Source organism: Lepidochelys olivacea, assembly GCF_965140295.1.
Source record: "Lepidochelys olivacea isolate rLepOli2 genome assembly, chromosome: 2".
Lineage (NCBI taxonomy): Eukaryota > Metazoa > Chordata > Testudines > Cheloniidae > Lepidochelys > Lepidochelys olivacea.
This window is the reverse complement of record NC_140412.1, coordinates 1,105,240-1,120,584: the sequence shown is the minus strand read 5'-3', so window position 1 is coordinate 1,120,584 and position 15,345 is coordinate 1,105,240. Positions and strand designations below refer to the sequence as shown.

At 56.1% G+C, this 15,345-nt stretch overlaps 1 protein-coding gene across 1 annotated transcript in view; it reads left to right on the top strand.

Annotated features, from left to right (window-relative positions):
* Positions 1 to 3,573: 3,573 nt before the first annotated feature.
* Positions 3,574 to 15,345, top strand: part of LOC311516979 (microtubule-actin cross-linking factor 1, isoforms 6/7-like) — a gene marked incomplete at its 5' end in the record, with an annotated part of 123,418 nt that continues 111,646 nt past the window's right edge. Inside the window, 2 exons of the mRNA XM_084621414.1 lie at positions 3,574 to 3,708; positions 11,330 to 11,554. Coding sequence (XP_084477540.1) covers positions 3,574 to 3,708; positions 11,330 to 11,554 — 360 coding nt within the window. The remainder of the gene's footprint in view (positions 3,709 to 11,329; positions 11,555 to 15,345) is intronic.

The window sequence follows — 15,345 nt, the reverse complement described above, 5'->3', positions numbered from 1 at the left end:
TTATTACATCATAGTTATCTTTACCGCCCAAACTTGTGATCTCATCAAAAACATCTCACAAAACTGGGTGACTGGGCAACCAAATGGCAGATGAAATTCAGTGTTGATAAATGCAAAATAATGAACATTGGAAAACATCATCCCAACTACATACGTACAATGATAGGGTCTAAATTAGCTGTTACCACTCAAGAAAGAGATCTTGGAGTCACTGTGGAGAGTTCTCTGAAAACATCCATTCAATGGGCAGTGGCAGTCAAAAAAGCAAACAGAATGCTGGGAATCATAAGGAAAGGGGTAGAGAATAAGACAGAAAATATCCTATTGCCTCTATATAAATCCATGGTACACCCACAGCTTGAATACTGCGTGCGGATGGGGTCGCCCCATCTCAAAAAAGATCTATTGGAATTGGAAAAGGGCAACAAAAATGATTCGGGGTCTGGAACAGCTTCCGTATAAGGAGAGATTAATAAGACTGGGACTATTCAGCCTGGAAAAGAGACGACTAAGGGGGGATATGATAGAGGTCTATAAAATCAGGACTGCTGTGGAGAAAGTGAATAAGGAAGTATTATTTACTCCTTCTCATAACACAAGAACTAGGGGTCACCCAATGAAATGAACAGGCAGCAGGTTTAAAACAAACAAAAGGACGCATTTCTTCACACAACACACAGTCAACCTGTGGAACTCCTTGCCAGAGGATGTTGTGAAGGCCAAGACTATAGCAGGGTTCAAAAAAGAACTAGATACATTCATGGCGGATAGGTCCATCAATGGCTATTCTTCTTCGAGTGCTTGCTCATGTCGATTCCATTCTAGGTGTGCGTGAGCCCAGGTGCACGGTCATCAGAGACTTCTGCCTTGGCGCTATCCATAGGGCCAGCCGTGGTGCCCCCTGGAGTGTCGTGCCTATGCGCTGGTATATCAGGCACCGCTGGCCCTGTGCGCTCTCAGTTCCTTCTTACCGCCCGTGGTCACGGTTAGTTGGAGCACCTTCCTTGCTTGGCAAGGGCTAGTGGTTTTTCATCTTTGGACTTCGTGCCTTAAGGCCTTGTATACAGTTGATGCTTCAGTAGTTAGTGTGAAGTACCTGTTAAGTGTTTAGTTATTCGTAGAGTCCCAGCGGGGACTTTGGCCCCGGTCTCTGGGGTTCAAGCCCTGCGCAGACAGTAACAGGCCTATGCCGGTTAGTGACCCCTACGACAGCTGTCTGAAGAGCTTGGGGGAGACTCACGTAAAAGACAAGTGCCGTATCTGTCAAAATCTTTGGCCCCACACGCAGAAGGAGCGGGACATTCCACTTCGGGCCCTCCTGATGGAGTCTGAGCTCCGAGACGTGTTGACGGGATTCGCCAAGCACCTCCACACCAGTGCAAAGTGCACCCCAGGCACCAAGCTCTGCCTGGCACCGTTCCCCGTCGCCAGGGCCTAAGAAGAAGGCCAAGAAGCACGGCTCCCCAGCGCTGGGAAAGAAGGGCCAGGTGGCATCGGACAAAGGACCTGCCTTGGGCCGCCCGTCCACCCTGGAGCCCTGCAGTCGGCCTTCTCTGGTCAGAGCCATTAGCCCCGTGAAAGATCCTCCTCTGACTCTGGGGAGCGGTCTCCGACCAGCTCCCCTGCCAGCACCGACGCCCTCGCTTGGTCCCCAGCGCCGAGGGAGCACAGGCCTCCGCCAGGGGCTGCAGGCTTCGGCAAAGGCTCCCCAAGAGGGCAAGCCAGCCTATCAGACTCCTCAGGGAGCCGTGGAGCACCGCCGATCCCCTGAGACAATGACACTCTCTCCACCTCCATGCTGCCAGTCTCCGGAGCCGCCCCCGAGATCCTCCGGGGCTCGCCATCAGTCACCGGCACCGCAATCACGATCCCTGTCGTCTCGACGTGGATCACCGAGAGGGAGACGTAGTTCCCCTGATTACCAGTACCAATCACCTCCCTGCCGGTTGCCGTCTTGACGCCGATCCAGGTCGCCTACACTGTGGGAGCGTTCTCTGTCCCGCCCCCGTTCCTCCCAGCACCGACACTGGGCTCCGCACGTCCGGTCCCGGTCCCGGTCCCCTCCTACTGGGCACCATTACCTGTGGTCTCTATGCAGACTCAGACATCTGTGGCCCTGCCGTGGTCTCCGGCAGGTGGTTCCTCCAGTACTGAAGGATGGTTTAGCCCCTCGCCTAGACCTCAACAGCGTGACTGGGCGACCAAGGCCACGGCAGGGTCAGTGGTGGCTGGGTCAGTGGCCTCGTTGGAACAGGTGGGGAGTTCTGGTCATGGCTATGCATCCGTTGCTCCACTCGTCGGCCGCCGGCACCGGGCTGGGTGTGGGACGCATGCCCGGAAGCCAGGCTGAAGAGGTTGTGCTCACTCCTTAGCCACCCTCCCCCACAGAGATGGAGGACCAGGGCCCCCGCCTGCGGTACAGTCCTCGTCTTCGACCCTGGACGAGGTGGTCGCTGAACAGGAGGCCGCCCAGGAGGGAGAAGCACCCGAGTCTGACCCACACCCTAACGCTTCTGAACCAGTAGAGGCAACAGAGACTGGCCCGCTAGATCTCGGGCAGAGTAGCCCCGGGAGAGGAAATTTTGGATGGGACCAGGCTGAAGACCCAAGGTACGACATCATTAGGAAAGAGGTGACCGAAATAGATGGGAAGGGAAAACCCAGGGACCAGGACCCTACTTCATAATAAGAAGAATCTCTTATACTGGGTTGCAGCAGTACAGGGGCAGAAGGTACAGCAGATCCTAGTACCTCAAAAACACCAGAAAGCTTGTCCCGGAGTGTGGGGGAGTCCAGGCCCTGCACCCCTCTTCCTGGGATTCACCGTGACTCTCAGTCAGCCAGTAAAACAGAAGGTTTATTGGACAACAGGTTTCAGAGTAACAGCCGTGTTAGTCTGTATTCGCAAAAAGAACAGGAGGACTTGAGGCACCTTAGAGACTAACCAATTTATTTGAGCAGAAGCTTTCGTGAGCTACAGCTTATGCTCAAATAAATTGGTTAGTCTCTAAGGTGCCACAAGTCCTCCTTTTCTTATTGGACAACAGGAACACAGTCTAAAACAGAGCTTGTGGGTACACCCAGGACCCCTCAGTCAAGTCGTTCTGGGGGAGCAGGGAGCTTAGACCCCAGCCCTGGGGTTCCCTGTGTTCCTACACCCAGCCCCAAACTGAACCTAAACCCCCTCCAGCAGGCTCCCTCCTGCAGCCTCTGTTCACATTCCTGGGCAGAGGTGTCACCCCCTCCTCCCCCTCCTGGCTCAGGTGACAGGCTCTCAGGTCTCCCATCCCCAGTGAAACTCCCCTGCCACATTCCCAGGTCACCACTCCCCCCTCCCTGCTGCGTCACAATGCTGTATTAAGTCTGGCCCATAGTCATCTATTTGCGGGGCATTTAGGGGTAGAGAAGACCCTGGCATGGGTCCTGCGACTATTTTTCTGGCCCGGAGTACACGGAGAAGTGCGGAGGTACTGTGCGTCCTGCCCGGAGTGTCAGCTGCACAGTCCCCGTCCCCACTTGAGGACACCTTTAGCACCCCGTCCCATCATAGAGGTGCCCTTCGAGCGAACAGCCATGGACCTGGTGGGACCCCTGGAGAAGACAGCCCAAGGCCACCAATACATACTTGTTGTTTTGGACTATGCTACTCGCTACCCAGAAGCCGTCCCCCTGTGGAACACGGCCTTTAAAACGACAGCTAAAGAGCTGGTGGGGATCTTTGCCTGAGTGGGGCTACCAAAGGAGATATTAACAGACCAAGGTACCCCATTTATGTCAAAGCTAATGAAGGACCTTGGTACGCTGCTCCATATACATACCCTGAGAACTTCAGTCTAACATCCGCAGACCGATGGGCTGGTAGAAAGTTTTAACCAAACCCTCAAGGCAATGATAAGGAAAGTGGTAAGTCGGGACGGGAAGGATTGTGACATCCTACTACCCTACCTTATGTTTGCCATCCTGGAGGTACCTCAGGACTCAACTGGGTTTTCCCCCCTTTGAATTATTATACGGACTTCACCCCCCATGGCACACTAGATATCACAAAAGGGAAGAGGAACCCAATGAGGGGAGAAATATAACTGACCATGTATTGCAGATGCGAGAACGGATAGCCCGGGTCACCCCTATTGTACGGGAACATTTGGAAAAGGCACAGGAGGCCCAGCGAACCCATTACAATCGCTAGGCAAAAGTCCGACAGTTCCAACCAGGGGATCGGGTGATGGTGTTGGTACCCACGGCAGAAAGCAAGCTTTTGGCCCAATGGCAGGGGCCCTATGAGGTGGTTGAACCCGTGGGGGAAGTAACCTACAAGGTGCGGCAGCCAGGACACCGGAAACAAGAACAGATTTATCACATTAACCTCTTAAAGCCTCGGCACCCAAGAGGCCCCAATCCAGGGAAATAACCTGCAGGAGCAGATCAGGATATCCACTGATCTAACACCAAACCGGAAGGAGGAGTTAACTGAGATCATCAACCAGTACCAGGACGTGTTTTCAACCAAACCAGGCTGGACCACTGACGCATATCACCATATTATCACAGACCCTGGGGCAAAGGTGGCTTTAAGGCCCTGCCGGGTTCCAGCGGCAAAAAGGGAGGAGATCAAGGCAGAGGTAAAAAGGAAGTTGGAGCTGGGAGTCATCGAAGAGTCCCACAGTCAGTGGTCAAGCCCGATTGTGTTGGTGCCCAAACCCGATGGCACCACTAGGTTTTGTAATGACTTTAGCTGTCTGAATGAGATATCCAAATTTGATGCATACCCCATACCTAGTATCGATGAGTTAGTTGACCGCCTGGGCAATGGCTGATTTTTGACCACCCTTGATTTAACGAAGGGATACTGGCAGATTCCCCTTGCCAAAGATGGGAAAGAAAAGACAGCATTCTCTACCCCAGAGGGTCTGTTCCAATATACTGTTCTTCCTTTTGGACTGCATGGGGCACCTGCCACCTTCCAGCATCTTATGGACAAGCTCCTACGGCCCCATACCAGTTATGCAGCGGCATACCTGGATGATGTGATTATTCACACCCCCGTCTGGGAAACTCAATTAGGAAAGGTGGAAGCGGTTCTGGACACGCTAAGACAGGCTGGCCTCAGAACCAACCCAGCCAAGTGTGCTATAGGGCTGGCCTAGGCTAAAGACCTTGGCTACATTGTAGGAAGGGGCATGGTCAAGCCCCAACCGAACAAATTAGAGGCTATCCAAAATTGGCCCCGGCCAAATCGGAAAAAGCAAGTCCTGGCATTCCTGGGTGTGGTGGGGTACTACTGATGATTTATTCCCCATTTTGCTACCAGAGCAAGTCCCGTGACAGACCTGATAAAAGCCCGGGGTCCAGACATGGTGAAGTGGACAGATGCCGCAGAGAAAGCATTCATGGATCTACAGACAGCCCTCTGCAGTAACCCCGTGCTTATAGCCCCAGACTTCAACAAAGAATTCATTTTACAAACAGGTGCATCTGAAGTAGGATTGGGAGCTGTCCTATCGCAGAGGGTCGGAGATGAAGAACACCCAATCCTCTACCTCAGCAGGAAACTCCTCCTGAGAGCAGAAGTATGCCGGGGCTGAGAGAGAGTGCCTTGCTGTGAAATGGGCCATGGAAACACTACGTTATTACCTCCTGGGACGACGGTTTATCCTTGTGACTGACCATGCACCCCTCCAGTGGATGCAGCGAAATAAAGAGAAGAATGAAAGGGTAACCAGATGGTTCCTGTCCCTACAACCTTTTCAATTCACTATACAACACCGGGCTGGAAGCCACCATGGCAATGCAGATGGCTTGTCAAGGGTACACTGCCTGATGTCCCAAGTTGCCCAACGCCGGGGTGTTGAGTGGGGAGAGGGGGATATGTGACAGGGTCGGGCCAGATGGCTACAGGAGAGAGTGTTAGAAGGCAGATACATTAGTCCCAGATTAAGTAGATCCCTTTTCCCTGGGTAAGGTAACAGGGACAGTTCCAGAACAAGCAGGAACTTGCTGGAACCAATTAAGGCAGGCAGGCTAATTAGGACACCTGGAGCCAATCAAGAAGCTGCTAGAATCAATTAGAACAGGCTGGCTAATCAGGGCACCTGGGTTTAAAAAGGAGCTCACTTCAGTTTGTGGTGTGTGTGTGAAGAGCTGGGAGCAAGAGGCACTAGGAGCTGAGAGTGAGAATGCGGACTGTTGGAGGACTGAGGGGTACAAGCATTATCAGACACCAGAAGGAAGGTCCTGTGGTGAGGATAAAGAAGGTGTTGGGAGGAGGCCATGGGGAAGTAGCCCAGGGAGTCGTAGCTGTCACACAGCTGTTCCAGGAGGCACTCTAGACAGCTGCATTCCACAGGGCCCTGGGCTGGAACCCGGAGCAGAGGGCGGGCCCGGGTTCCCCCCAAACCTCCCAACTCCTGGTCAGACAGAGGAGGAGTTGACTTGGACTGTGGGCTCCACCAGAAGGGAAGGTCTCTGAGCTGTTCCCCGACCCACATGGTGGATCAGCAGAGACTGTGGGGATTGTTCTCCTTCCTTTTCCCCATGCTGGCCGGTGATGAGGTTATCTGAGTAGAACAGCAGATTTGAGCCACGAAAGTGGCCAAACTGAGGGCTGCCGTGAATCTCTGAGGCGAGCAAATCTGCCAATAAGCACAGGACCCACCAAGGTAGAGGAGGAACTTTGTCACACTGTATACCCACCCTCCCCCCGGCTCACTGGTGGTCCCGGCAGCCAACAAAAAGGAAAAGCAGGGTCAGTCCAGCTCAACCCCAAAAAATAAAGAGGCCAAATGACTGGACTTGTTTGGGAGGAAAATTTATTCCACTGCCAGTCTACAGTTCTGGGTGGTGTGACACAGCAGGGACTGAGTGGGGCGGATTGACCTAGGACTGTGGCAGGGGAGTTTACTGGGACTGTCTGATCGGTGATGAGATAGCAGGGGGTGACTTCACTGGCTGGGACGATACCTGAGCCCAGGAGGGGGTTGGATCCAGGTGACACCTTCTGCCCAGGAAACTGGACAAAGGCTGGAGGAGGAGCCAGGGGGAGGCTGGGTGAGACGGCTGGAGGGGTTTGTCCAGTTTGGAGTTGGCTGGGGAAGAGGAGGGAGCCCCCAAGTCTGGGGTTTAATCTCCCTGCCCCCCAGAAGGACCTGACTGAGGGGTCCTGTTTGTACCTGCAAGTTCTGGTCTGGACTGTGTTCCTGTCATCCCTAATAAATCTTCCATTTTACTGTCTGGCTGACAGTCATGGGGAATCGCAGGAAGTGGGGGTGCAGGGCCCAGACTCCCCCATACTCCAGGACAACTGGTGGCAGAGGTGGGATCTACTGCACCCCGTGGACGGGGCTTCTTGCAGTAAGTTACAGGGGGAGCAGTAAACGAAGGGGGATTGACAAGGACCAGGTGTGTTGAAGATTCAGAGAGGAGCAGTTTCGGGGGGCAGAGGAGCTATGCTTAACCCTTGGGAGTGTGTGAGACCAGCGAGAAGGACTGTTGCAATAATGGGGACCCCCCTGGGGACTGTGGTGAGCAGGCTCAGGGGCGGAGGAGTCTGTGGCTCGACCCTGGGAGAGAGGTGGTGACCTGGAGAAGGGCTAGTACACTAGGGGGTCCTCCTGGAAGCCGTGGGGAGCTGAGAGCGCACAGGCCTGCGAGTGGCCAGCAGGAAGACGTATGCGAAGCGCCTTAAGGGCGACCTGGTGGAGCTGTGCAGGCAGAGGGGGCTGCGCACTGGGAGGCTCACCAAGGAACAGCTGATTGCCCAGCTGGAGGAGGAGGATCGCTCAGAGGAGCCGATCCCTGCCCCTGAGGGGAGCAGCCCGGCAGACACAAGGCGGGCCCCGCTGCCTGTCCCGGCTGGGAGGGGTCAGACAGCTACCGAGGGCATCCTGAGACCCTTCCTACCTAGGCCTGGGGGAGGGGTTGGGGGAAGCCCAGCGAATACTGAGGGCACCAGGACTCCAGCAGCCAGCAGGGGATCCTCCCGGCGGAGCTCCCCATCCCTGGAGCGGAGGCGGCTGGAATGGGAGAAAGAGATAAATTGAGAGAGCTGGAGGATCATGAAAAGCAGAGGCAGCATGAACTGGAGCTGGCCAGGCTGAGGAGCAGTGGGGCTCCGGCTGCGGTGAGTGAGTGGGGACCCAAGACTGCAAGGAGCTTTGATAAGTGCTTCCTGGCCCAGCGGAAGGAGGGGGAGGACATAGATAGCTTCCTGACGGCCTTTGAGAATGCCTGCGAGCTGCACAGGGTTGACCCCGCAGACAGGCTCCAGTTCCTCACCCCCTTACTGGACCCCAAAGCCGTGGAGGTGTACAGCCGGATGACAGGGCCGGAGGCAGGGGACTATGAACTGTTCAAACAGGCCCTGCTCCGTGAGTTTGGGCTGACCCCCGAGATGTACCGGAGAAGGTTCCAGAGTCAGCGTAAAACGCCTGAGGTCACCTACCTACAACTGGTCAACCGGATGCAGGGGTATGCCCGCAAGTGGACAGCTGGGGCCCGAGCTAAAGAGGACCTGCTTGACCTAATCGTACTGGAGCAACTGTATGATCAGTGCCCTTCCGACCTGAGGCTGTGGTTGGTGGACAAAAAGCTCGAGAACCCCCAGCACGCAGGGCAGCTGGCCGACGAGTTTGTGAACAGTCGGTCAGGGGGTAGCCGGGAGGAGTCCCAAAAGAACAGGCCCCCCCGATGCAGAGAGAGAGTCACCAGGGGGCCTCCCAGCGGGGAAATAGGGAGAACCCCCTCCAAAGGGGAATGCCTGGCGTCAGGCCCCTCCGACCCGCTTGAGGGGACCAACGTGACCTGAGCTGCTATCACTGTGGCCAGAGAGGCCACGTACGGACCCAGTGCCCCGGGCTCAGGGACAAACTGAGCAGACCCAACCTCCCAGGGTTAACTGGGTAGGGACCCAGCTGGACGAGGGGCAGATGACCCAGGCAAGGGGGGCTGCCAGTTTACCACCTGCTCAGGAGGGAAGAGTACCCCAGGCCAGCTCCGCCAGAGGGCTGGAGGCTCTGGACTCAGGGTGCTCGGTTTACAGGGTGGGCGCGGGGCTGTCCCTCCGGAGAGAGTGCCTTGTTCCCCTGGAGGTGGATGGGAGGAAGGTCAATGGATACTGGGATACGGGCGCGGAGGTGACGCTGGCCCGGCCCAAGGTGGTGGCCCCAGATCGGGTGATGCCCAACACCTACCTGACCCTGACAGGGGTGGGCGGGACCCCATTTAAGGTGCCCATGGCAAGGGTACACCTGAAATGGGGGGCCAAGGAGGGCCCCAAGGATGTGGGGGTACACCACCATTTGCCCACTGAAGTTTTGATGGGGGGAGACCTAGAGGACTGGCCAAGCAAGCCCCAGACCACCCTGGTTGTGACCCGTAGCCAGAGCCGGCGAGGGGCACTGCACCCTGACCTCGGGGAGGGTACCACACCGGAGGCGCAGGACCCTACCCTGGTGGGGAGGGAGCGCCGAGGGGCACAGCTCAGAGAGGCTGAGGCCTCAGACCTGGCCAGTGAGAGGGAACCGGTCCTCATCCTTTCCCCAGCCGCTGAGTTCCAGGCCGAGTTGAGGAAAGATCCCTCCTTGCGCAAGCTCAGGGACCTGGCTGACCTCAGTGTGGTACGGACCATGAGGAGAGGCTGCCAGGAGAGGTTCCTGTGGGAGAAGGGGTTCCTGTACCGAGAATGGGCTCCCACAAGGGAAGTAGAGTCCTGTGGGATCAGGAGGCAGCTGGGGGTCCCCCAGAAGTATCGCCGCAGGCTCCTGTACCTGGCCCATGACATCCCCCTCGCAGGGCACCAGGGAATCCGGCGCACCCGGCAGAGGTTGCTACAGAACTTTTACTGGCCCGGGGTCTTTACCACGGTCCGGCAGTATTGCCGATCCTGTGACCCCTGTCAGAGGGTGGGGAAGGCCCGGGACAAGGGGAAAGCGGCTTTGAGACCTTTGCCCATCATAGAGGAGCCTTTCCAGAAGGTGGCCATGGACATCGTGGGGCCTCTCAGCAGGACGACCCGGTCGGGGAAGAAATACATTCTGGTGGTGGTAGATTTCGCCACCCGCTACCCCGAGGCAGTGCCCTTAGCTTCCATTGAAGCCGACACCGTGGCCGATGCGCTCCTGACCATTTTCAGCCAAGTGGGGTTCCCCAAGGAAGTCTTGACAGACCAAGGCTCCAACTTCATGTCGGCCCTGCTCCGGTGCTTGTGGGAGAAATGTGGGGTCCGGCACGACTGGGCCTCAGCTTATCACCCCCAGTCCAACGGGCTGGTGGAGAGGTTCAATGGGACACTAAAGATGATGCTGAAAACCTTTATGAACCAGCACCCGCAGGATTGGGACAAGTACTTACCTCACCTGTATGGTTCACATACAGGGAGGTGCCCCAGGAATCGACCGGATTTTTGCCTTTCGAACTGTTATATGGAAGAAAGGTGAGGGGCCCCCAGGACCTGATGAGAGACGAGTGGGAGGGGAAGGCCACTCCCGATGGAGAGTCAGTGGTGGAGTATGTCCTGATCTTCCAAGAGAGACTGGCTGAACTCATGGACCTGGCCAGGGAGAATCTGGCCAGAGCCCAGAGGAAGGAGAAGGTCTGGTATGACCGCACGGCGCGGGCCCGTGCCTACGCCACCGGGGATCAGGTGATGGTTCTCATCCCCGTGAGAAAGAACAAACTACAGGCCGCCTGGGAGGGCCCTTTCAAGGTCGTCAAGCAGCTCAATGAGGTAAACTATGTGGTGGAGCTGTCGAACCGGGCGCACCACCGCCGGGTGTACCATGTGAATATGATGAAGCCATATTATGCCAGGGGGAATGTGGTGTTGGCCGTGTGTGGACAGTGGGAGGAGCAGGGAGATGACCCTTTAGTAGATCTATTCCCTGGGACCAGAGCTGGTTCCCCCCTGGAAACAATTCCCCTCTCGGATCAGCTAACCCCTGCCCAGCAAGCTGAGGTCAGGGAGGTGCCGCATCCGTATCGACAGCTGTTTTCCAGCCAGGCTGGACGCCCTAATCTGACTGTCCACCGGGTGCAGACAGGGTCGCACCCGCCGATAAGATGCTCCCCCTTCCGAGTCACAGGGAAAACTGCTCAGGACCTGGAAAGAGAGGTCCGGGACATGCTGGCTTTGGGGGTGATCCAGCCATCTGCCAGCCCTTGGACCTCGCCGGTGGTGCTGGTCGCCAAAAAGGACGGGTCGGTCCGGTTCTATGTGGACTATCGGAAGCTCAATGCCATCACTGTATCTGATGCCTACCCCATGCCCAGGCCTGACGAGCTCCTAGACAAGCTGGGAGGAGCTCGGTACCTTACCACCATGGACCTTACAAAGGGCTACTGGCAAGTGCCGCTGGATGCAGATGCCTGGCTGAAATCGGCCTTTATCACCCCTCTGGGGCTCTATGAGTTCCTGACCCTGCCTTTCGGCCTCAAGGGAGCACCAGCCACCTTCCAGCGCCTAGTGGACCAGCTCCTGAGGGGGATGGAGAGTTTTGCCGTGGCGTATATTGATGACATCTGTGTCTTTAGCCAGACCTGGGAGGACCACGTGTCCCAGGTTAGACAAGTGCTGGACCGACTCCAGGGGGCTGGGCTGACTGTAAAAGCGGAGAAGTGCAAGGTGGGGATGGCGGAAGTATCTTACCTGGGCCATCGGGTGGGGAGCGGCCGCCTAAAGCCGGAGCCAGCCAAGGTGGAGGTGATCAGAGACTGGCCCGCTCCCCACACCAAAAAGCAGGTCCAAGCCTTTATTGGGATGGCAGGATACTACCGAAGGTTTGTGCCCCGTTTTAGCACCCTAGCCGCCTCCATCGCCGAGCTATGCAAGAAGGGGAAGCCAGGCAAGGTGGTCTGGACCGAACAGTGCCAGGAGGCTTTCTGGGCTCTGAAGGAGGCTCTGGTCAGTGGCCCAGTCATAGAATCATAGAATATCAGGGTTGGAAGGGACCCCAGAAGGTCATCTAGTCCAACCCCCTGCTCGAAGCAGGACCAATTCCCAGTTAAATCATCCCAGCCAGGGCTTTGTCAAGCCTGACCTTAAAAACCTCTAAGGAAGGAGATTCTACCACCTCCCTAGGTAACGCATTCCAGTGTTTCACCACCCTCTTAGTGAAAAAGTTTTTCCTAATATCCAATCTAAACCTCCCCCACTGCAACTTGAGACCATTACTCCTCGTTCTGTCATCTGCTACCATTGAGAACAGTCTAGAGCCATCCTCTTTGGAACCCCCTTTCAGGGAGTTGAAAGCAGCTATCAAATCCCCCCTCATTCTTCTCTTCTGCAGGCTAAACAATCCCAGCTCCCTCAGCCTCTCCTCATAACTCATGTGTTCCAGTCCCCTCATCATTTTTGTTGCCCTTCGCTGGACTCTCTCCAATTTATCCACATCCTTCTTGAAGTGTGGGGCCCAAAACTGGACACAGTATTCCAGATGAGGCCTCACCAGTGTCGAAAAGAGGGGAACGATCACATCCCTCGATCTGCTCGCTATGCCCCTACTTATACATCCCAAAATGCCATTGGCCTTCTTGGCAACAAGGGCACACTGCTGACTCATATCCAGCTTCTCGTCCACTGTAACCCCTAGGTCCTTTTCCGCAGAACTGCTGCCTAGCCATTCGGTCCCTAGTCTGTAGCTGTGCATTGGGTTCTTCCGTCCTAAGTGCAGCACCCTGCACTTATCCTTATTGAACCTCATCAGATTTCTTTTGGCCCAATCCTCCAATTTGTCTAGGTCCTTCTGTATCCTATCCCTCCCCTCCAGCGTATCTACCACTCCTCCCAGTTTAGTATCATCCGCAAATTTGCTGAGAGTGCAATCCACACCATCCTCCAGATCATTTATGAAGATATTGAACAAAACCGGCCCCAGGACCGACCCTTGGGGCACTCCACTTGATACCGGCTGCCAACTAGACATGGAGCCATTGATTACTACCCGTTGAGCCCGACAATCTAGCCAGCTTTCTACCCACCTTATAGTGCATTCATCCAGCCCATACTTCCTTAACTTGCTGACAAGAATACTGTGGGAGACCATGTCAAAAGCTTTGCTAAAGTCAAGAAACAATACATCCACTGCTTTCCCTTCATCCACAGAACCAGTAATCTCATCATAAAAGGCAACTAGATTAGTCAGGCATGACCTTCCCTTGGTGAATCCATGCTGGCTGTTCCTGATCACTTTCCTCTCATGCAAGTGCTTCAGGATTGATTCTTTGAGGACCTGCTCCATGATTTTTCCAGGGAAAGTCATGAAGCAGGAAACCCAGACTTTGACAAGCCCTTTGTGGTGTTCACCGACGCCTCAGACACGGGACGCGGGGCGGTGTTAATGCAGGAGGTTGAAAAAGGGGAGCGACACCACATCGTGTACCTGAGCTAGAAGTTGCTACCCCGGGAGCAACACTATGCGGCCATCGAGAAGGAGTGCCTGGCCATGGTGTGGGCCCTCAAGAAACTAGAGCCCTATCTCTTCGGGCGACACTTCACCGTCTACACCGACCGCTCTCCCCTGACCTGGCTGCACCAGATGAAAGGAGCCAACGCCAAGCTCCTGAGATGGAGCCTGCTCCTGCAGGATTACGACATGGACGTGGTCCACGTGAAGGGAAGTGCCAACCTGATAGCGGATGCGCTGTCCCGGAGAGGGGGCCCCGAACTTCCCCAGGTCACTGGTCAGAGTGACCCCGCTCAGTTCAGTCTCAAAGGGGGGAGAGCTGGGATGGAGCAGGGACTGAGTGGGGCGGATTGACCTAGGAATGTGGCAGGGGAGTTTACTGGGACTGTCTGATCGGTGATGGGGTAGCAGGGGGTGGCTTCACTGGCTGGGATGATACCTGAGCCTGTCACCTGAGCCGGGAGGAGAGTTGGGTCCTGGTGACACCTTCTGCCAGGGAAAGTGGACAAAGGCTGGAGGAGGAGCTCAGGGGAGGCTGGGTGAAACGGCTGGAGGGTTTTGTCCAGTTTGGAGTTGGCTGGGGAAGAGGAGGGAGCCCCCAAGTCTGGGGTTTAATCTCCCTGCCCCCCAGAAGGACCTGACTGAGGGGTCCCGTTTGTACCTGCAAGCTCTGGTCTGGACTATGTTCCTGTCGTCCCTAATAAATCTTCCATTTTACTGGCTGGCTGAGAGTCATGGGGAATTGCAGAAAGTGGGGGGGGGTGCAGGGTCCTGACTCCCCCTCACGCCGTGGCAGGTGGCAAATCACCAGGCACTCTTGGGCTGTTACAACTTTAATTTATGGAACTCCCTCTGTAAGTTCAAGGAGTCCCTTCTGCAGGGCTTGGCCCAGGAGTTGGATACACCGTGGTGGCCTGGTGCTCCTTCCAGATGGCCTGGGATGCGCCGGACTCGGCAGATGGCCTGGGATGCTCCGGACTCGGTAGCGTCCGCGGTGGGGATGAGGCGCAGCTCCTGGCTTCAAACCGCCGGACTCTCCCAGGAGATGTAGACCTCCGTCCAAGACGTCCCATTCGAAGGGAACGGTCTGTTATTTGACCAGACGGACGCGAGGCTGCATGGGCTGAAAGACACCCGAGGCACCCTTCGCTCGCTGGGCAGGCACACGCCGCAGTCGGCACACGCCGCAGTTCTGGCTGCCTCCACTGCCAAGGTCACGGCAGCCTCATGTGGGGTCTGCTGGGAGAAGGGACAGAGACACTGGGTTCAGCCAGCGCCACCCTTCTGCCTCCCGCTCACCGGTGCAGCCTGGCCCGGCGAAACAGTCTGGAGGCCAGACGCGCTCTTTTTGATGGCGCGCTCGAGAGCGACACCCCAGCCAATTCACCAGATCCGCAGTTCCTTTTCCCGTCACCCGCCTTCACCCCACCATGCAGCCTGGTCACAGGTCACCTCGGACCGCTGGGTGCTGGACATAATATCTCAGGGCTATCCCTTGCAGTTTACAGCCTCCCCTCCCCTCCCTCCCACCCCACCCCCCTTCCCCGTCCCTCTTCAGGGACCCTTCTCACAAGCAACTCCTCATTCAGGAGGTCGAGAACCTTCTTGCCTGAGACAGTGGAGGAGATCCCTCAGGACATGAAAGGGAAGGGGTTCTACTCCCGGTACTTCCTAATCCCAAAAGCAAAAGGGGGCGTCAGACCCATCCTGGACCTGCGGAGCCTCAAGAAGACTCTCAAGAAACTGAAGTTTCACTGGCCTCCACCGTCCCTTCCCTGGATCCAGGAGACTGGTACGCGGCTTGACTTATTTCTACATTTCCATATTCCCCGGTCAGAGTGTTTCCTCCGCTTCATGGTGGGCAGGCGCCATTTTCAATTCACGGCGCTGCCCCTTGGCCTGTCCTCAGCCCCCAGGGTGTCACCGAATGCATGGCGCCGGTGGCCAC